Source organism: Bactrocera neohumeralis, chromosome 3 (genome assembly GCF_024586455.1).
Source record: "Bactrocera neohumeralis isolate Rockhampton chromosome 3, APGP_CSIRO_Bneo_wtdbg2-racon-allhic-juicebox.fasta_v2, whole genome shotgun sequence".
Lineage (NCBI taxonomy): Eukaryota > Metazoa > Arthropoda > Insecta > Diptera > Tephritidae > Bactrocera > Bactrocera neohumeralis.
Genome location: NC_065920.1, coordinates 70,994,149 through 71,017,918, shown reverse-complemented (window position 1 = coordinate 71,017,918; position 23,770 = coordinate 70,994,149). Strand labels below are relative to the sequence as shown.

The 23,770-nt window shown below is 32.0% G+C and overlaps 1 protein-coding gene across 8 annotated transcripts in view; it reads right to left on the bottom strand.

Moving 5' to 3' along the window:
• Positions 1-23,770, bottom strand: part of LOC126753023 (protein FAM102B) — a 195,577-nt gene that overhangs the window by 6,738 nt on the left and 165,069 nt on the right. For 4 of the 8 annotated variants that reach the window (XM_050464115.1, XM_050464114.1, XM_050464117.1 and 1 more), the window contains 5 exons: positions 21,034-21,345; positions 20,715-20,965; positions 20,263-20,651; positions 20,070-20,152; positions 11,386-12,738 (listed from right to left, as the gene is read on the bottom strand). In XM_050464115.1, the coding sequence (XP_050320072.1) occupies positions 11,386-12,738; positions 20,070-20,152; positions 20,263-20,651; positions 20,715-20,965; positions 21,034-21,345 (2,388 nt within the window). Of the gene's footprint in view, positions 1-666; positions 1,357-11,385; positions 12,739-20,069; positions 20,153-20,262; positions 20,652-20,714; positions 20,966-21,033; positions 21,346-23,770 lie in introns of all 8 variants that reach the window. The other 4 variants (XM_050464122.1, XM_050464119.1, XM_050464120.1 and 1 more) reach the window with 4 other exon arrangements.

Sequence of the window (23,770 nt, the reverse complement as noted above, 5' to 3'; positions counted from 1 at the left end):
TCGGTAACCTAAGGGAAGAAAAAATTTTCAGAAATATTCTCGGTAAGCTAAGAGAATAACCGAAATCATTTGCAATCAATGGTGAAATAGCTTTTCTTGATAATTAAGCTTAGATCGCTGAAAAAATGTTGACTTGATAATTTTTCGAACGGTGAGTTCACCAAAAATTATATGCGCTTGAGAAGCGTCCGAACTTTCTTCAATAGAAATTACAATGTATTACTAAAATTTAAACTTCAGTGTATTCAATTGCATACAGAACTCAACAGATGACACCAAACAAGTCTAAAATTCACCACACATGCTGAAGAGTGCCCGAGTGTTCAAAAATCATAAAACATGCGACCAAATTTCGACAAAACAAATCTAAAACAAGAATATACGCATATAGTTTTCAGAAATAAGTACCCGGGAGCATAACATAGAGTAAAATGCGTGCAAAATGAAAAAAAAAAAAACGCAAAATCGTTCGAGCGAAAAAGCGCACATTCAAATACATAGCCGAGCACTTCCGACACTACTTTCGAAAACAAGTCAAAATTAATTTTTACTGAAACGAAAAGTTTCTAGCGTTCGAGGACATTGAAAATTGAGACTAAATAATGCATTTGAAGACTGCCTCGCAAGGAGGCTGTCAAGTAAACAAGTCACCCAGCGCGAACGCACATTGTAATGCTGGGCCGTCGTATGATTTGTGTGGTCGCGAGCGGTGAGAGCGTCGCGCCCGATGCGCACAGACCGGCGTTATTGTTGGCGGCCACTTGTGCCGCCGCCGCTTCTGCCGCCGCCATTGTGGCGGTGGTGAGCAGCAGTGATGCGGCCGACGGATTCGAACGTATGCTGCAGGCATCGGTAGGACTGGCCGCCAAAGAGCTCAACGCATCGGTGGTCGCCGAAGTGGAGGTGAGCGCGCCGCCGCTCGCCAAGCGTGGACTATTCGCACCGCTGCTGCCACAGCCACCGACGGCGCCACCAACACCACTGCCAAAACCGTTATTGCATGGTGAGCCAATCAGCTGCTGGTTGGCGTTGTTGGTGTTGGGTGTGCTGACGCCGCCGCCGCCATCGCTGAAGCCAATGCCATCGACGGTGTCGCTGCTGCTGCCGATGCCCGGGTGTGCACCACCGGCACATTGGAAGGTGATAACGGCGCCGCTGCTGCTGCTGCCGCTGGACGAGGATGCCGAATGCGTGGAGTGGATGCTGCCGAGTGTACCGCTGGGTGAGGAGCTGGTGTTGGCGGCCGACGCCGTAGCGGCGGAGGGCGATGTGTTGGCGCCCAGCGCAATGGATGAGATCTGGCGATTGCTGCCGTCGAGTAGGCGACGCGGTACGCCGCTGAAATTGCGGCCGGTGCTGTTTCGTTTGCGTAGCACGTGATTTACGGTTTTTTTAACGTTATATATTTAACGATATTTTTTGATTATGGTTTTGTCAAGGGCGAAAGCGGAAAGCAAAATAACGACGGAAAAACAGTAGAAAAGACACACATGTATATATTTATAGTAATTCATATGTATAGAAATGTATATATATACTATATATATGTATGTTTGTTGTATAGACATTGATAAGCGTAGTAACGTAAATAGAGGTTTCAACACAATAAGAAGCTAAAATTTCAATTTTCAATAATTTTTGCCATTAAATTTTTTTAAAGGAAAAGAAATTTACAAATATATAGCTACTATGTACATATGTATGTGTTATGTATTGCGATGTGTGTAACTATTTGCCTCAAAATATGCATGTGTTTGTGGGGTGCGTGTAGGACGTGGTTTCACTCAAGAGAAAACTCGAAAAAAAAACAAAAAAAAATTAAAAAGCAATAAAAAACAAAACAACACAAGACTCAAAAGACAATAACACAAAACGAAAAAAATATTGATAATATAAAAATTAGTGACGGACAAATGAATAACTCCTCAGAGCAGACACCAAACGTTGAAGCCTTTTAGCAGGCTGTCTTGGTTTATTCGAGATCTCGAAGGACGATACACAACACAACTTAGAAGGCGAAGTATTATTCAGAATATTGCATTTCTTATAATATATGAAAGAGAATGCTAAATGGTCTAAGGGAAAAATTATAACAATAAAAAAAAATAAATAAAAAAAATTTTATGAAAAAAATAAATAAAAAAAAGATTAAAAATTAAAAAAAATTTTTATAATAAAGAAAAATTCAAATTAAAAAAATAATAATTTTTTTATTCCGTTCTCGACATAGTTTTTGTTAAGTTTTAAATTTTTTTATTTAAAATATTTAATTTTTATATTAATTATTTTAACAAGATTATTATTTTTGCTTAATTTCAATATTATGTTTTTTTTTCAATTTTGAAATTAAATTTTTAAAACAAAATCTTTTTGCTATTATGAAATTACGTGTCTTAATAATTGTATAAACATTATTCCGCATATATCCTAAATTTAGAAACGAAATATTAATAAGAAAATTGCATTTTTTTAAATTTGTGAAAAATAATGGTCATTAAGTGATATATGAAAAAAATTATATATTATAAAATATTTTTTACACATAAAATATTTATTTTTTCATTTTTTATTTTATATATTTATTTTATTTATTAACTTTTAATAAAAATAAAAATAAAAATAAAAAATGTTTACTGATTTTTAGGAAAATAATAATATTAAAAAAAAATTTTTTGGTATTAAATAAAAAATGCACTCTTCAAAAATTTTTTTTTTCAAGTTTATGTATAAAAAATTAATTTGTTCATCATGCGTTTATTTTTTTAAATAAAGAAAATTTCATAATTTTTGGAAAAATAACGTTCAAAAAATAAAAAACAAAGTATTTTTTTTTTAACTAACATGGAATCTCTTCGAAAGGAAAAATTGTTTAAATTTTTTCATATATTTTTTTCAAGTTTACATATTATATAAAAACTAATTTTTATAGACCATTACGCATGATATGCGCTTATTTTTGTAAATAAACATTTTTTTAATGATTTTTTAGAAAATAACGTTAAAAAAATAATATTTCTGGTTTTAAATAAAATAAATAAAAAATTCCTCAGAAAAAAAACATTTATAATTTTTTAATATATTTTTTCAAGTTTTAAATTATGTTATAATAAAAATAAAAAAATATATTTAACTTTTAATTACATAAAAATAATTTGTATGGACTGCTCTAGCGAAATGCCATAACTTTCGTTTTTTTTTTAAAGAAAGAAAAAAGTCTTAAGTGAAGCTTATAAAAATAATAGCATAAAAAACAATGAAGAATACTATTTCGAAAATTAAACATTTCTAAACTTAGGAAAGTAGTTTTGGTTTTAAATAGGACAGTATATCCTAAAGTAAAAACAATATTTTTTTAATTACATTTTTTTTAATTATAAATATTTTTTTAATTTTCTTTCTTGGTTTAAAAAAGAACATCTTAGTATGAGGTAAAAACAAAAATTTAATTATTTAAATTTTTTTCAATTATAATTATAATTGTTTTAATTTTTTAATATTTTTTTAAATTAATAGTTTAAATTTAAACTTACAAAAAAATATAATTTTTATGTATGTATGTATGTAATGTTCTCGTAAAACTTAGGATAGTAGTTTTGTTTTAAAATAGGACAGCCGGAGCCTTAGGTAAAAATAATAATTTTTTAAATAATTAATTTTTTTAATTATAATTGTAATTCTTTCAATTTAATTTTTTAAGTTTTACATTTCTAAATTTAAAAAAGTAGTTTGGGTTTAAAATAGGACAACATATCCTAAGGAAAAAACAAGAACTTTTTAATTAATTAAAATTTAATTACTTAAATTTTTTTTTATTATAATTTTAATTTTTTCATAATTTTTTTGATTTAAATTTTTTATATTTTTTAATTAGTAATTTATATTTATATCGCTCATTATAAAGGTAATAAAAGAACAATTCAAACAGTACATATACATACATATGTATGTATGTATATTTTTAAACATTGAAAGTAATAGAAATATACTCTTCAAAAAAAAATTGCATAAAAAAACAATAATTTTAATTAAAAAAAATTAATTAAAAATTAAAATAAAAAAGAAGTATTGAAAATTTTAAAAATTAAAAAAAAAATTGAGTAAAAAATTTTAATATTCCAAAAAATAAAAAATAAAAACTAACAAAGTTGAAAAAAATTAAATTAATTATAAGTATTATTACTTATAATTCCGTGACGAAGTTTTGCTCCCTCAACATTTCCTTTGGGGCTTATAATAATTGAACATAAGTATAACGCAAAAATGTTTTAAAATAATTTTTTCAAAAATGTATGGTATTACAGGTACCACTTCGAATTAGCTTTCGAAAAAATAAAGAAAATATATCCCAAAAAATTAAAAAAAAAAAAATACAAAAATTTAGGGTATTATAAGAAGACAAAAAATAAACAAAATTTCGGACTATTTTTTTCATATTTTGATTCATTATAGCTTCAAAAATAACAGACTTAAATTTTAAATCGATAATGGGTCATGAGTTTTTGAGTTACAGCCTTCTAAAGTGTAGCCGCTTTCCTAAATCAGCTCCATGAGTTTATTTTTAAATACGTGCAATTAATTTAACTTTTTCTATGTGTTCTCTATATAGTTCTCCATATAAAGACGAACCAGTTTTTTGATCTGATCAAAAGTCGAAATTTGACGGGTCAAAAATAACCAAATTGCGTTTCTTTTTTTGTGAAAATCCATTTTTTTCAAACGTCCCCATTTTGTTAATTAATTAACAATTAATCAAATTATGTTATTTTTTAGCTGTAAGTCATTCAGAACATATCTATATATCTGTAGTATCATATCATATTTTAGTATAGTTTTTTTAGGTTTCATTCACGTAGAATACCGGAATCACTGTAGCAATGGAGGCCCTTTTGATTTATTAATGCAAATATAATTAAAAAATATTAAATTATTTACTTAAATAATTTTAATTTTTTTTTCGTAAGATATGTTGAAATATATCCTTAAAATTTTACATAATTAATTTTTTTCTTTTAAAATCTCAAAAATCAACCTTTTCGCTCAAAAACCAGTTGATAAAGTTAAAAGTTTTTAGCATAAAAATTAAATTTAAAATTTATTTTTTCAGTTTTTCAGAAGACCAGCCAATCAAGAAGAAGAAGAAATTGATAAAATTCAAAAATTTTCATATAAAAATTAAAAAATTATTTCTTACAGTTTTTCATAACCCACAGCAACACATAACCTCAACTTAACTGCTTAAATACTGCGTCACGCAACGCCAACGTGACAACGTAAAGTATTTAAGTGCTTTCGAATAATTCACTTGCGATTACAGCTCAATAAATCACGCGGCACAGAGTTGTAACGCTGAAAGAAGCGAAAAGGACATTTCGCACACGAAGCGATAAATCAGGCAAGAGCAAAGATAAGCGCTAGGAAAATATGAATGTGTGCGCATATGTAACACACGCATGCAATTTAAGGGCTAAGACAAAGTTGAAAGATTTTACATAATGAAGACGATGATGGAAGCGAGTAGGAGACAGGAGTATAGCTTGAGTCTAATTGACGCTGAAATATTTTTAGACCAGAAAAACAGGAATATATACTACACAAGAGGAGTATAGTTTTTAAATTTAAGTTTAATTTTCTTTTAAATTTCCAACAGGCTCTTTTAGCTCTATAAAAAGTGCCCAACTATTATTGCAAGCAGCGCCCTAGCTCAAATTCGCCTTGTGGCCATAAAATCATTGACCCAGTACAATGCAACTAAGCACAATGCAACTCAAATCTGTATGCCTGCATACACACACACACACACACTAACAATTGTTTGAGCCTTAGAACATTTTGCGCCTGTTAGTATGCTATGAAATTCGCAGACTGTGCATGACGGCGACAGCAGTGCAAGTGCAAGTGCACCCGAGTAGCCGAGTGTCATGGCACAATATTTTAGCGTGTAGAGAAAAACAAAAGCAATAACAACAACAATAGTAGTTGTGCAACACAATAAATATGAATTTTAGATGTACACGCTTGTAGATTGCCTTGTGTCAAGCATAACGGAAGCATATCCTTGCTCCAATTTATTTATCTGTGCATATTTACACATACATATTTAAGTAGCCTGAGCAATTTTTTTCACACATACAGTACGAAAAAAAGTGGCTATAGTTCAACAAATTTATTTATATTTTATTATTGTTGACATTTTATGGGCATTCACGCTCATGCTGCGCAGCCGGAAACTGTTAGCCGCAAAAAACGACAACAAAAAGTGGAAATAAAAACTAAAAACAACAAAAACAGTTAACTGCGGCTGCAACGAAGCTATAGCCTATACAAATACAAACGTTTTCCAAACAGAGACATGATCTCGATCGTTCAGTTTGTATGACAGCTATATGCTAAAGTAGTTCGATCTGAACGATTTGTACGGAGATTGTACTGTTGGCTTAAGCGATAATCCATGCCAATTTTCGTACAAGTATCTCGTAAAATAAACAAGTTCTTCATACAAGAAGTTCATTTTGATCGTTCAGTTTGCATGACAGCTATATGCTATAGTTGTCCGATCTAAACAATTTCTTCGGATATTCTACCTCTACTTTAGGTAATAACTCATGCCAAATTTCGTGCAAATATCTCGCAAAATAAATTAGATCTTCATACAAGAACTTGATTTTGAACGTTCACTTCGTATGACAGCTATATTCTATAGTGGTACGATCTGAAATATTTCGAACGATATTGTACCGTTGTCTTAGGTAATAACTCATGCAAAATTTCGTGCAAATATCTCGTCAAATAAAAAAGTTTTCCTTACAAGAACTTGATTTTGATCGGTCAGTTTGTATGGCAGCTATATGCTATAGAAATCCGTTAAGGACGATTCTAACAAATAAACAGCTTCTTGTGGAGAAGCGAACTTTTGCAAAATTTCAGATCGATATCTCAAGAACTGAGCGACTAATACATGTATATATAAACAGAAGTAGCTGACGTTTTGTTCTGCATATGACAAACTTCGTGACAAACGAAATATATGCTGTTCAGGGTATAAAAAGTGAAAATAAAAACCACAAAAAATAAATATTGAACATGTTACTACAACGCGCGCCTGCATTTGGTTTTTAAGGTTAGTTGCAAGTTAGTTTCAATGTTGCACATGTCAACCGCGCAACACATGTGACAGCCGCAGGAGAAAGAAAAATATAACAGTACATAACCAGCTAGACAGCAAAAAAATCGAATGACAATATTAAGTGCCCAACTGCCAAGGTAATGCAATTAAAGGATATACTGCAACAACAGCAATACAAATAAATGTACAAGCCAGTTGTCATGGCTGCCACTGTCACTGTCAGCGATGGTGGAGAGTTTGCTGCGGCATAGGTGTTGACAGCTCTACACGTACAAGTGCTTATGTACTCAAGCTGAAAGTAATTTCAGGGTAATTACAACTGTTGCATGCTACAACAGCAGCAAACACTATGAAATACATACGTTTATATGCAAGTATTTCATATAAAGTTATAGAGCATATATGTATGTACATATAAGTTTCATAGTCGCCTGTCAGTTAGTGGGGATTAATTATAATTGAGTTTTGTTATACATATGTCGCACATATTTCAAAAGTACTACATATAAGTGTGTGCTAAAGAGAAAACGAATTTCATATAAAAATACGCTCTGAGTATTGGTAATGCAATATAGCTACCTCCAAACATGGATTCAGCTCGAAAGAGTAAGAACTTAAATAATGAAACAAATTTAATAACAGAAAATGGTTCTAAAATGTATTCTTTAGCTCGAGAAATAAAAGTTGGACCAGCTTAGGCAATTACTATCATTAGACATAATTTTAAGAAACTTTATTGAACACAGTTTGTACTGAAAAGTTTTGCTTCAGCTTAAAATTCATTTTTCCATGAGCTGAGTAATTAAATTTCGTTTTCTTTTCAAAGTCTATTATAAGCTGGAGCTTTCCAAAGAAATTGGTAAAATTATAAATTTGTATACCGTTTAGTTACACCAAAAATTCATTGGTGGAGAATTACAGGCGCGTTTTGAGCACGAATGAAATCATAAAAAAATAAAGCCACAAAATTATGCCAAAGCTTGAATATCGGTAGATTTCAAGTAGAATAATAAATATGACCTTGCGCTTTTATCTCTCGCTCTATTAAATAGGTGATGGAGATAAAAAAAACGAGTATTCGCGAGCTGAATAATGAAATTCGCTATTTGTTTGAACATTTACCATGAGCCACAGCTATACAAATATTTTATATAAATTATAAATTTGAATAACGCTTAATTACACCAGAAACTCATTGGTGGAGAATTACAGGCGCGTTTTGAGCACGAATGAAATCATAAGAAAATTAAGTAGAAAGTTCATATTTTTAATGCCTAGGCTTAAATATTGTTACATTTTAGTTGAAAATAAAATGTTTCTCAATATTTATGCGATAAATCCATTTTTTCGATTTCTTCACGTATAGAACGTCGAATCAGTATCGTAATCACAAACATATTCAAATATATATACACATAAAAAAATTTCAATATAAAATCCACATATTATTTAACATGTATTTAAAATTAACAACTTATTGTAATTAAGAAAAATAATGCAATTAAGTAATATTATATAGTAGGTAATAAGTAATGATTAACTTAAGCCAAAACCAGTTAAAGCGCAACACAAAGCAAAACGTCTGAACGAAAAACGAAAACGCAAGGAAATGCATTTAACCTTAAAATAAAATTATAAAAACAATAAAATATAAATACAAATATGAACTTATTTATGGATTATACCAGATGAGTAATTAAATACTTAACTAACCATAAATAATAAATGAACCCATAAAATACAATAAAAATATGGCGTAAATGCAAAGCGTTAAGTTGAAGCGTAAATAAATGCAAATAAATATTATACAAGTAAGTACAAATTGGGTACTGATTACGGATTAAAAATTCCCGTTTAGAAACACAGTGATGGGATGTAAGTTGATGCGCCGCAACCCGAATGGGAATATTTTGCTTGTATGAATGTGCTATGTACGAGTAAATGATGGAACCGGTTTTGCAACAACAACTGCATGAAGGTGGGGGTATCTTAAAAGGGCTTAAGTAACTTATTTTAAGCTGGTTTGTGGTGCTGTTTGGTGGGCGCTAATGAAGCGCAGTGACGTCGGTGGCGGTTTCAAATTCAACGATATTTCAAAAAAATAACAGAGAGTTCGTGAAGGAGTTAAACCTAAATTTAAAGTCAATAAGGCGATGCTGGTATTTCTTGGTTTGATTGAAAATCATTTAAAAATTACAGTCGATAGCATTTTATTAATCGATAACTCTTAAGCAGTTTTTAAAGCAAAATGTAATCCAAACGATAAATTAAAAATATTAATTGAAATTTAGTTGGACTTCCCTAACTCGAATTAACAGAAACAAAAACTTCGAGTTAGAGAGACTTCAAGTTATGGCAGGAAATCTGTATGAAATTCGACTTCTATTGCCAATCCAAGAGTTCTGGTTATGGATAACTTCGAGTTATAAAAGTTCAAGTTATGGAAGTTCAACTATATTTACTTTCTTGTTCAATTGTCGATAATTTTTAACTAACCTGATAAATTGTCGATAGTTTTCATCGATTAAATTGTTAAATGGAAATCATAAGAGTAAAATAAAAACACATATTTAAATACCGATCAAATATCGATAACTTTCTAACTAACTCGATAAATTATCGATATTTTTATTGATGAAATGGTCTTAAGTGGAAAATAGTAAAACAAAGAACAAAAAATTTTTGACATTATTGATCAATTATCGATAGTTTTTGTATAAATATACTCTGAAAGTCGGCAGTTATTTTCTAACAATATGAGATTAGTTATTGATTATTTCAGCAAGTTATCGACTTGATAAATACTCGCTACGTCCAAAAGTCGAAAGTTATTTTTGAAAATAACTAAATAATAAATATATTTTTTTTGATTATTTGAAAAAGTTATTGATTAAATAAATGCTCGCACGTCGGGTAATCGACAGTTACTAAACGCGAATTTTTGATTATTTCGATACACTTAAATAGAAAAATGGATATTGATTACCGTATATTTATCGAGTAATTTATTATATCGATAAATAATTGATATTTTTCAATATGCAAAACGATTATATTTTCTGACTTTTTGGAAAATCATCAATAAAACAGGTTAAAAAATATTTTCCAAATTATCGATTTTTTATCGACTTTGCTGATAATCGACAACCTCAAAATCGAATTTTTAATGCCTTGATATTTATTATCGTACATTTATCGAGTTGTTTATTATTTCGATAATTAATCGATATTTTTCAATATGCATAACGATTATATTTTCTGACTTTTTGGAAAATCATCAATAAAACAGGTTAAAAAATATTTTCCAAATTATCAATTTTTTTTTATCGACTTTGCTGATAATCGACAAACTTATAATCGAATTTTTAATGCCTTGATATTTATTACCGTATATTTATCGAGTAATTTACTATTCCGATAAATAATCGATGTTTTTTTAATATGATGAACGATTTTTTTAGAAAACTGTCAATAAAAAAGTTAAACAATTTTTCAAATTATCGATTTTTTAGCGACTTTGCTGATAATAGACAACCTTGAATCCATTTTTTTTATCGACTTTACTGTCCTTTGACCACCTAAAATCGCTTCTATGTGTGTATTATGTATTGTTTGTGACAAATAGTGAAGTGATTTTGATAATAATTATTGAAAAAATGGATAACTGAAATGTATCGGAGAGCACTAAGATCTTTAGGGCAGTTTTTTTTATAGGAATTATTATTTTTAAAGAAGCTTCAATTATACCATTACCAGCACGCCTTATTTTTATTAAAAAGGAATACCTACTTATGACCTTAATGTACAAGTATGTATATTACAGCCTACATTAAATAAATTAAGTTGGGGAAATAATTTTTCGAAATATCTTTTTGAAAGATAAGTGATTTTAAGTTACTAGAACTCAATACGAACCAAGATTAATCGACTATTTAACATTAAAAAAAAAAAAAAATTTAGTGGAAATTGTGACAAAATTCTGAGGTGAAAAGCTCGAGATTTTTCATAGATTCTTCTTGAACTTTCGAAATCCCGAAAAGCACCCTTGTGGCATACTTGCAGAAGATGCGGCGAATGAGACATGAAATTTAGTTGCATATGTTACTTATTATCGAAACTAATAGGTACGTGTTAAAAACTAAGGCACGCGTACGAACTACTACTTAAGAAGATCCGTGACGCAGTGATATAATGAAAGTTGAGAATTGCTTTTTTGAAATTGATTGATTGATTGATTGGTTAACTGTGTGCACTCTACAAACCTCATTAACTCGTAGGCGGCGTTCGTTGAATGCGGACGCGCCAGTAGCGGCTCCTGATGACCTAACATGTACTGTTGTACGCCGCCCTGCTGCAATTCCTGCTGCTCCAACGTAGCGTACTGTGTATAGCCGTGCGCCTGACGCAACGGCGTCGAACTCTTCAGCAACGTGCGACGGTAGGCGCGCTCGAACGGCGTACGCGACATGAATGACAACGCAGTGCTTGGATCATTCGACAACAACTTGCTCACACGATCCTGTGTATAGAGCTCGGTTAGGGAGCCGTGTGTGTGCAGTTGTGGTTGCTGCTGCTGATTATGGCTATTGGTGGATGGTGAGTCCACGACATCGTAGTTAAGTATGCGCGCAACGAACGACGGCGGTGAGGGTTTCTCCGCCGACTGTGTTACCAGCGGGAAATTCGGCTTGCGACCCGAAGTCGGCGTGAGAAACGGATCCGGTTCGACGCGTTCCGTCACCAAATCCGGTATGGTGCCCATCGAACGCATTTTCTGTATGGGATAGTGTGAGCCACGCTGCAGAAATAAGGGCGGTTGCTGGTTGTTTGGCTGCTGCGGCAGTGGACTGTCATCGTTGCCAATAAACTTGGCATTACCCACTTTGTTCTTCACAAACAACTTGCCCGAATTCGTCGATGAGGTGGAATTTTTGCGTTGCTGCAAATTGAAGCGATGCTTCTCCTCCAGCGCGCGTTCGCGTATGCGCAGCAATTCCTCGCGGATCTGCTCTTCGCTATAGTCATCGAAACGCAAATTGCTAAGCGAACGCATTTTGTGTATATGACCGCCATTTTCGGCCAGCAATTTGAGGCGACGCGGCGAATTGCGATCCAACTCCTGTGAGGCGCGATGAAACTCCATTTCGATGATGGAGAGATTTTCCATCGATTTGATTTTGGCCACGCGCGGCGTATGGAAATTCTCATCCAAACCCGAGTCGTCCGCCGTCTCCTCCGAGCCCGATTCACCGCTACCGCTGCCACTGCCACTAACACCGCTGGCGCTGCCGCTTTCGTAAATCTGTGAGGCGCGCGAGCCGCTGCGACTGTTGCTCGCCACGCTGCGATACGTGGGCGAGGGCGTGCTTAGCACAAACTTTTCACCGTAAATCGATAGAGAGCTATTGGTTGAGGGTGGCATTTCGTTGAGTGGCGTGCGGAACTCCTCATCGCGCATAGTTGAGTTCGGCGTTTGAAAGAGCAACTCTTCGCATTCATACTCGCAGATAGTTTCCGTTGGCTGTTGTTGATGGTTCAACGCTGGTATATTCAGCTTCATGGCGTTGGCGGTTTTCTGATTGAGTCTATTAAGTAGAGAAACGGATTTGCTGAATCTGCGGTACGTGTTTGTATGTGGATTTTGGTTTTTGGTGGTGGTGGGTGGTAGAGAATTAGAGAGAGAGAGAAAATATGGTGCGGCGTAGTTCGTTGGATTCACAGATTTTTGGTCGTTGGTGCAATATCGTTAATATTTTCGCAAATTTACATTACATTACATAACGGTATAATACAGTACATTACAGTTATATAGGATTATATTGCGTACGTTCGTTGCAGTTGCGGTGTTTGTGTACCAACAACACATGTTTTATACCAAACAATATCATTGTTATTGTTGTTGTTTGTGTGTTGGTGGATGGTGCCCATGATACCAACAATTGTTTCGTTTTACAATTTTTTCAAATTTTAATTTACAAAAATTATGAGAATCAACATAAAATAGAATACAAAGAAACGAAAAAATATTGATTAGAGGAAAAATATTGAATTGCAAGAAATAATAAACTAAAATTACTAAGCTAAGTGCTGCTGCTAAAAGTTATGCGCCTAAAAATATGTAAAATAATGATAAAAACCTACAAATACAAATAATTATGCTAAAATATTCCCATAAAATGTATAAAATACTTTGCCATATAACTTGTCTATAAATAATTTGCTAAAAAAATCAATAAAAAATTGCTTAAAAATTAAAAAAAAAATTAAACAAAATAAAATTCTTATAAAATTTCGATAAATTAAATACAAAAAAAAATCATAAATATTTTTTGTAATGAATTCCATAAATAAATTACAAAAAATAAATTCATAAAAAGAAACTCTAAAACCGATTCAATAAATAAATTGTTAAAAAAAAATCAATAAACAATTGCTTGGAAACATTTGATTAATATTGTGTTAAAAAAACTGCTTAAAAATTTCGTAAAATAAAATACAAAAAAAAATTCATAAATAATTTTTATAATAAGTTACAAAAAATAAAATCATAAAAAGAAATTCTAAAACCGATTCAATAAATAAATTGTTAAAAAAAATACTAAAACCAATTCCATAAATAAATTGATAAAAAATAAAAAAAAAAATTAATAAAAACTTGTTTAATAATTTCGATAAATAATTTCCAAAAAAAACTTAAATAAATTTCTAATAGCAATTGAATAAATAAATTGTTAAAAAAAATTTAAAAAAAATTCGATAAATAAATTGCTTAAAAATTTGTGATCAAATAATTTAAAACAAAAATTCATAAATAAATATCTAAACCAATTCTTAAATAAATTGCTAAAAAAAATTCAATAAATAATTGGCCAACAAATTTTTATAAAAAATTGTTAAAAAAAATTTTAATTTTGCATAATTCCAAAACCACAATCCAATAAGTAGAACAACCAACCAATTATTTGAATTTTGCAAACTACTCAAGATGAAATTTGCAATAATTACAATATTACACTAACAAAGCGTTAAAAATTACGCGTGAGCTAAGACTCTAAAAAAATGGTGAGATGTGAGTAATATACCAGCAACACTAGTTTTTACACAAACGCAATCAACTGAAATGTTTTTCCAAACAAAAAAAAAAATTAGTTTTTTAACTATCACTTTCGAGTGACTATTTTGAGTCAGAATTTATTTGAGTGGAAAAATTAATGAGTATTTTGTTTTAGTATTCAGAATTTACTTGAAGTTTTTCTCATTATCACCTCTGAGTGATTTTTTTGAGTGAGAAAGCATTTGAGTGGAAACATGTTTTTATTAAATAAAGGAGGCATTTTCTACAAAACAAGCGAAATTTTTTTTAAGTTAGTAATTTTTTTGAATTAAATTGTTTTTTCGAAGAAGTTTTTTTTTAAATGCAACCGTCAATTGATTTTTTTCTGTAAAAAGTAGTTGAATTTTTTTTACTGTAGAATTTGTTTGAGCGGAAACTTTCTTTCAAATAAATATATTAAAAAAAAATTATTATTTCTAAAATTTTTTCAATACAAAAACTTGAGTTTTTCACAACAATTTTTGATTGACCTTTCTTAGTAACATTTTTTAGAAATGAAAACTTGTTCTTTTTTAACAAAAGAAAAACTGAATTTGTTGAATTTTTTTTTACTTTAGAATTTGTTAGAGTCGAAACTTTTTTTTCAAATGAATATATAAAAATAAATTATTAATTCTAAAATTTTTTCAATAAAAAAAAACTTGAGTTTTTCACAACAATTTTTGATTGATTCTTAGTAACATTTTTTTGTAATGAAAACTTGTTCTTTTTAGCAAACGCAAAACTGAATTTTTTCCCTAAGGAAAAACCGTTTTTGCTATAATTTTTGAGTGATTTTTTTGAGTCATGTATTTGAGTGGAAACTAGTTTTTTTTTTATCAAACAAAGAGCTTAAAACTGTTTCTCTGTAGTTTTTCCAAAGCAACCGCCAATTGAAATTTTTTTTCCTGTAAAAAATAGTTGAGTTTTTCACTTTAACTTATGAAACTTTTTTTAGCGAACGATTTATCTATACAAAAACTTCAGGGTTTTTACAATAGCCTTTGAGTGAAACCTTTGAGTAACAATTTATTTTTTAACAAACAAAAAGCTAAAGCTTGTTTCATTTTTGATTCATTTTTTTAATTAAAATTTATTTCCGTGAAAACTAGTGTTTTTTATCAAACAAAAAAATTAAATTTTTTGTACAAATAGAATTGAAAGTATTCTTTATCAGGAATTTGAGTTATTTCACTTTAATATATCGTCACCTAAAATGTAAAATAACGTAACATAAAAAAATTTGAAATTGAGTGCTTCATTGATTACGATCCACTACTTCAAATTACATACATATAAGTACATACATATGTATGTCCAACATTTTAAGGTTCTGCTATCAGATATAACCCAGTTTTAACCAATATTTAAATTTTGTTTCTCTTATGTTTCATTTTATTACGTGTTTCATTCCTTCCTCTGTAAATTTCCGAAAATGTTGTTACGTTATTTTGCATTTCAGTTGACGATATGTATGTATGTACAATCCTTGATTCAGAATTTATTTGAGTCAATTGATGAGGCATAGTGAGATCCACCACCCTTCGGCTAAGAAAATAAATTTTTATACCAGTTGGTTAACTTCTGCGACGAAAGGTATGAGAAAAGAGCTTTTCTAAACTAAGACTCGCAAAATCAGGACGCTCAATGGAAGTAGCAAGATGGTTTTACCTTCTCTTGTTTCAGACAAAGTAGAAAAAAAATTTTACCCCCAAATATGTATTTTCAGTCAATTTCAGATCAATTTGAGATTTATGGAAAGGAAGAAAGAATTAGAGGAAAATTTTGTATATAGAGGCTGTAGAAATAGAGAACTTTGGAATAAAATAAAGGGACAATACCGAGATATTAAATAATATTGGCGAAAAAAAAAACAGGTTATCGTTAATATTGAACTAAGAATTTCATCACTGGATGGGGAGAAAGAACACTCAAAATCAGATATTATAAATCCAGTGAAATATTATCGTTTATGGCAAAATGTAGCTAACTCTTGAGCTCAAAATTTAGTAAAATTGTGTTATATTAATTCAATAGGCAATATTTCCAAAAGCGAAGGCCTCTTTACTCATAAAATTCCAATTGCCCCTGACCAAAATTGGCATTAATAAGCTGCGCCCCTCATAACTCGAAAACAAATATTTTTAATTATATTTTAATATTTAATTATGACCAACTCCAAGCGCACTGATAAAAATAATTGCAACTGCGTGCCGAAGAGATGAGCTCATCGCGGTTTACGCCCCAAAATTACACGAAAAATAATCAAAAAACTTTAGATAGCTATACAAACATATGTACTTATATGTACACAAATGAATTCCGAGTGAAACATTTGCCACAATTTCAATATCTTCGAACGACGCCACGCAACAACAACAGCGTAAAGTCAACAATATAATTTTACGAGTTAAAGAATTTATTGCCAAAAATGCTAAATGCAAATTTGTATAAAATTTTTGCATATACAAATGTAGACTGGTTGCTTTCAGTGAGTAACAAATTTGACTGGTTGCCAATTTGGTGTGTGCATTTGCAAGTGACAAATGCTGCAAGCAAAACAAACGCAGAAATAAACCAGTAAGCCATTGAATAAGTTTTGAAAGGTTTTGAAAGAGTTTAGGTTAGGTTATTTGTGTTTGTCGGTTGAAAGAAAATTTTGAAAGCGAGGTTAGAAATATACGTTTCTCGTTTGAAAGCAAACATTTTCGAGCTGGGAAAAACACATATCGTAACGCGTTTAGTTTCCAATGAACTTGCTTACACTAACGAACCTACAAAATCAATAAACCATTAGATTAAAGTGAAACACCTGACAATTTTCAATAATTTCACTTCAATTACGCGGCAATCTGAATGCATTAGGTGGTTATTTGTGCAACTATATAACAATTTCAGTTCAAATACACACAAACGCAGGGCTAATACTTATATACATATTATGTATTTACGCACATTATATGCCTTGAGTCATGTCGTCACTTTTGAGCGTACGACAAACTGTCGCGCAATGGCCTTAAACTTAACATTGAAAAATGTTTTGAGTTCGCGAATATTATTTTTATTCAATTATGTACAAACGAACACTCTTGACAATGGCCTTTTCGGTGTTTTCAACGAATATAATAATGCATTTTTTAAATATTTGAAAATTTTATAATAATTTAGTTTCCTTTTTCCAATATAAGAAATTGTTTTTCCAAATTAAAGCAGCTTATTTCAATTAAAGCGGAATTTAGAAGATTATAATTATTTTTAAATATTATTTCGAATAATTCTGTTATCTTTTATTTTAATGCAATTCGTTTCACTTTGAATTACTTTTGATTCAATTGTTTCAGCTTCGAGTTTTATTAAGGGGTTGCGTGGGTTTACGGGTTCCAAAAAATCGATTTTATTTTATTGTTTTATTAAACTCTACAACAACTCTAGAATATTGTTCTAAATTTTCAAGTGGATCCGAGTATTAGTTTCGGAGATACAGCCTTGAGAATTTGTGCGCTTGAGGCTAGCTAGGCTAAGTGCGCCCGGTATAAACACGTTTTTCTTGAAACTGTGTTTTGAAGACGGGTGGCAAGATTTCTCGAGAACTACTCAACCGATCTTCATGAAATTTTACACAGTTGTCTCAGTTCTTAAAGACTTGGACGATGGATTTTTTTTTTCGATTACAACTATTTAAAAAAAAATGTCGCGAAATTTTCAGTGAAATTTTAATTTTTTGTAAAAATGTTTGCCAAAAATCCATTTTCAGTTTTCCTTCGTCCAAGTTCTAAGTTAAGGTTTTAACTAAAACACGTATTTTTTTACTTTAGATGATTCTGTAAGGAGTTATCCTGCCAACGCGGGCGCATCTTTTTTCCGAGGGGTCACCGGAAATGGCGTCGCAATGGCCGAGTTAAAAATTTTTTTTCCAAAAATTTCAGAATATCTTTTTAATAGTGTATGTTTGTAACAAAAAAAAAAATCTAACAAAATTTTTCTGTTTTATATAAAAAAAAATTGTTGAAAAATGGTGTCTTTTATCCGAGGCAACCCTGTAAACCCTTAATAATTTCTTCAAATACTATTAATTTATGCATATATTTAATAAAATTGCCTCCAAGTAAATTTTATTAATTAAATTAATAGTTTTTATTAATTTTAATTAAACTGATTTTAATTAAGTTTTACTTTTTATTCTATTATTTTGCTATTTTTTTAATTTTAACTAAATTGATTTAATTAATTTTGTTTATTAATTTTAATTAAATTGAGCTAATTAATTTTTTACTAATTATTATTTTTTAGATTTCAATTAAATTGGTTCTAATTAATTCTTTACTAATTATTACTATTTTTAATTTTAATTAAGTTGATTTTATTAATGTTATTTATTAATTTTAATGAAATTGATTCTAATTAATTTTTTTTTACTAATTATTTTATGCTTAATTTTAGCTGAGTTGATTCTAATTATTATTTTATTAATTATTAGTTTTTAAGTTTAATTAAGTTGATTAATTTTTTTTAATTAATTAGTACTTTTAATTAATTTAATTATTATTCCTTAATAAATTTTAATTTTTCTATTAAATTTTACATCTTCTTTTCTTTTTAGACCACTGAAGATCATTTAAATTACAAAAAAATATATTTTTTTTGTGTTTGGCTTTCATTTACTTTCTTTCTAAATTCCGCTCAATTCCGTTTAATGTCAGCTAATTTAGATATTTTGATTTTTATTTGCGCTTTGAACTTTTCAAAACAAATTAATTGATGCAAAACACATTGAGTGAAGATTTGCAGCCCAACATTAACCCTTGTGTAGTCTGGTGAGCTTTTAGTGAACTTTTAACACTGGACGATTCGACTAACAATCATCGTGTTTTGTAAACAGCAGCAAAATAACGATGTCCGTTAGAACGTAGGACGGCGTATAACCGAATACTTTGAACTTTCGAAATGCTAAAGTCTACTTAAGAAGAATCACAAAAAAAAACTGTAAATTATAATAATTTATAACGCTTAATGAGAGAAAATTTAACGTAGCAAATAAACTAACTGAAAGCTAGCAGATCGAAAATGGATAATGTGAAATTTAGTAAAAAAAAAAAATTGTAAAAAAGCCGCTATTAGCAATTTTGTGAATAAAAAAATTGAAATGTACGCTAAAAATTTAAATTCTCACCAAAATGTAGGCTAAAAAATTGTTATGTAACTAAACTATTAAAAATGGCAAGTAAAATTTACTTGACGCTATTGTAGTGTGGACGCTAGTTAACTCACGGCGGAGTAAATTTAAAAAAAACACAAAAAAAAAATATTATTTTAAACTGTTATATAACAAAATTAGTTTAATTATTGATTGACAAGTGTTAATTTGTTATTAATTTTTTTTTTTTGTTTCTGCTTGTTACTTAGTAGCTTAGTAGGTGTATGAATGTCGGGTAGTAGCTTAGCGGGTTAAAATTGCGACGACTTGGCGCCTCTTTGTTATTGTTGTTAGTTGCATATATATGTATTTTTGGTTAGTGTTGCTTTGTTATTGTTAATTGTTTTGAGTATTGAGTAGGCATTTGTGTGTGTACAAAAACAAAAAGTAGAATTTCAAACAAAAAACGTAACTATTTCATACAAAATTTATATAATACCATACATAAACTAAACGCTTATATTTCGGTTTTTTGAATTTTACTTTTTTGTACTCGAATTAGTTTTGGATGGCAAATTAGTATATAAATATTGATAAGAAAAGAGAATTGGTAATTACAAATACAATACATACGTACGTACGAAAGAAGGTAGGTAGTATAATATTAAATAAATTAATTGCTGTTGTTGTTGTTGCAGTGTTGCAAACAAAACGCTTACCTTGCATGCCCCGAATCGCCTTCAGAACTTTGCCTCGAATGTTGACTGTGCGAAAAACTGCTATAACCCGAACCCTTCGACATCTAACAAAGTGAAGAGAGAAAGAGAGAGAACAAAGAAGCAGAAGAAGAAGTGAAATATTAATAAATTGCAGTTAAAAGCGCACAAATCACTGTGTCTTTTATGCACTCACTTGACTAGTGTTGCTGGAATTACGCGAGTGGCCCATTTCCATAATCGACGACGTGCCGGTAGTGCCACCCAGGCCGCCGCCGCCCATCGCATTCGCGCTGGTCGTGCCGCAATTGTTGCTACCGACAATGCCCATGCTGACCGCCGCGCCGCCAACACTGGTGCCGCCAATGCCAACGTATGGCTGCATTTGTTGTGCATTCGTCAATGTCACGACAGTGGTTGTTGTTGTTGTCGTTGAGCCTAACGTATTTTGCGGTGGATAAGCGATAAACTGTTGTTGTTGCTGCAACAGCAACGCTTCTGTGGTGAGTGTAGTAGCCGATTCGGAAGATTCCGACAAGCCGGAGTCCGTCACAATCGAAGCGATCACTACTTGGGGGTCCAAATCTGCGCGGATACAGGGAAATTATTAAAAAAAAAAATTAAATTTCAAGATCTAATAATACTTACCATCCTCACGCACGGTGGAGACGGGACGCGTGCTGGTCGCGCTATTGAGTCCGCCGCCTAGCGTAGCGCCACCAACACTAACCGGTATGCCTTGACTGCCGCCGCCGACGCTTGGTCCGCTACTGACCACACCGCCGCCACCCATGCTGGGCAACGCTGTGGCGGTGGGCGTCTGCAGGCCCACACCCGTCGACGCGGTGGCCAAGTCATCCGTTGAGGGTTTCTGTTTGTTCTTCAGATTCGGCGTGGGTCTGACGAATTGGATGTAAAAATTAAAAATAAATTCAATGAAATAATATTAAAACGCGCTTCCACTTACGCCTTGAAGAGTATATCACCGCTGAGCATGTGCATTTTGATGGATACCAGCAGCATGGAATTGTCCAGACGATGACGCGAATCATAGCCCTCGAGCAGAAAGCGTCGTGACGTCAGGCCGGCGCCGGCGAATTCGGCAAGATTTATATCGATAAAACCTAACTTAAAATAACTACGTCCGCCCTTCATCTCTTTGCGTATGGAGATGCGTAAATAGCAGGGATCCAATACGCCTGTGGATGCATTGGCGGACATTTTGCAGGGAAATTCGAAGTTGCGATTCCATACTACACGATGATCGCGCACCTCCTCTCTGTGGATTAAAGGGGAAATCAATGCTTAGTATTAAATATGGTCTAAAGCGGTATTCCGAAGTTTATGGAGCAAAGCTTTCGCCAATGGAGTCCCTTTACTAAAAGTTTTTATACTAGAAGCGTTGTACGATAACTGGTCTAAAGGACTTCATTTTGATTCGAATCATATGCTTAATTATAGTCTTCTCTGCGATAGATTGGACTTGACGGAGAGAGATAGTGCCCCAGTTCGGCGAAATGTAAGTAGGGGCACCCCACAATGTAGAGTTCCTTCTCCTATTCTATGGATCTTGGTTCTCAACGGAGGACATCTGATAATGCAGATGATGTAGCACTCAAGGAAAGAGTACGTGAAGGGAAAGTGATGCAAGCGTATCTTCTCAGTCGTGGCCTCGTCATTAACCCAAATACAACCTAAAATACAAGATTTCGGAGGCACTACTGATGAGCTGGCAAGGAAAGGCACGCTAGCCACGCTATCAGTAAAATGGGAACGGGTCGGTACTTCGCTTTCCTTGCGTGTTCTACTACTGTAAAGCTGAGCTATTATATATGTATATAGTAGTCCAAGTGCAATTCCCATCTTGAGGATCAGCCATCGAACCTTGACTAATTTAACGACAAAAAAACTTTAAACTTCTCAAACCACATATAATTAAAAGAACGAAAAATCTATAAAACAAATCCCTTTTAGAGTTAATTTAAATCGTAAGACAGTTCGCGGTGGAGTTCTATGTAATTTTTAATATTTTTGTATAAGGAGTCGTGGGCTTGTATCAGGTCTTAAATATTCTTAGTTCTGAACCTTTTGCTGACGTTAATTTGTGGACATTTTGTAAACGCATCTTAACGTTTTTCAATCGAAAATATTTTCAGAAATCTTTGTTCATGCCATATTATTTGGGAGCTTTCACTTTACTTACGAAAGCTCAGAAACTTCCGCAAAAGTTCAATTGTGGACATTTTGCAAAGGCATCTCGTAGTTTTTTAATCGAAAATCTTTTTAGAACTCACGGTTGCAGCTTCGAATAAAGGCATTTGGAGCTTTCACTTTTTCTTCGAAAGCTCTGAGATTCATACTGAAGTTCATTTGTGGACATTTTGTGAACGCATGTCATAGAATTTTAGACGAAAATCTTTTCAGAACTCACTGTTCTTGCTTTTCTACTTCGAATCATGTCATTTGGAACTTTCCTTTTCCTTTCCTTAGCTCAGAAACTTTTATTTGAAGACATTTTGTGAATATTTCAATATTTCAATCAAAAATCCTTTCAAAATTATTATTCAAGTTATATTACATCATTTCAATATGAGCTTTTGCTTTTTCTCCGAAATCTGAAAAAATGTGGTAATTGAAGTGAAAATTGTTCGGATTTTAGCTAAGGGTTGTAGCAGAGACACCAACCATTTTAGTAAATAGATTTTCGCTACCAATGAACTACAGTTGACGGTCCAACACCTCAAAAATATGCTTTCTTAACTTTATTCCAGATGTGGTGGAAGACATTTTGCTTCGAAATTAAAGCTTATTTTTTCATTGAAGAATAGGTGGGAAATGTGAACGAAGACCGTCAGAAAAACTCTTGCAAAATATTTTGATCATTTTGGGAAGGCTTACTATAGTTAGGTTAGGTTAGATGGCTGATCGCCAAAGATGGCAGGGGATCATATTTAGACTGCAAAATACAGTCCTTTTGTAAAGCCACATTCTTTTTGCAGTTGGATATTAATTTTCAACAAAACGCCTTCAACCTATCGCAAATCTTATTCTATCGGGTGATTTTTTTGAGGTTAGGATTTTCATGCATTAGTATTTGACAGATCACGTGGGATTTCAGACATGGTGTCAAAGAGAAAGATGCTCAGTATGCTTTGACATTTCATCATGAATAGACTTACTAACGAGCAACGCTTGCAAATCATTGCATTTTATTACCAAAATCAGTGTTCGGTTCGAAATGTGTTTCGCGCTTTACGTCCGATTTATGGTCTACATAATCGACCAAGTGAGCAAACAATTAATGCGATTGTGACCAAGTTGGAACTTTATTGGACATTAAACCAACACACGAATGCGTACAGTGCGTACAGAAGAGAATATTGCGTCTGTTTCTGAGAGTGTGGCTGAAGACCGTGAAATGTCGATTCGTCGCCGTTCGCAGCAATTGGGTTTGTGTTATTCGACCACATGGAAGATTTTACGCAAAGATCTTGGTGTAAAACCGGTGTGCAAGAACTGAAGCCGAACGATCTGCCACAACGTCGAATTTTCAGTGAATGGGCCCTAGAAAAGTTGGCAGAAAATCCGCTTTTTTATCGACAAGTTCAGCGATGAGGCTCATTTCTGGTTGAATGGCTACGTAAATAAGCAAAATTGCCGCATTTGGGGTGAAGAGCAACCAGAAGCCGTTCAAGAACTGCCCA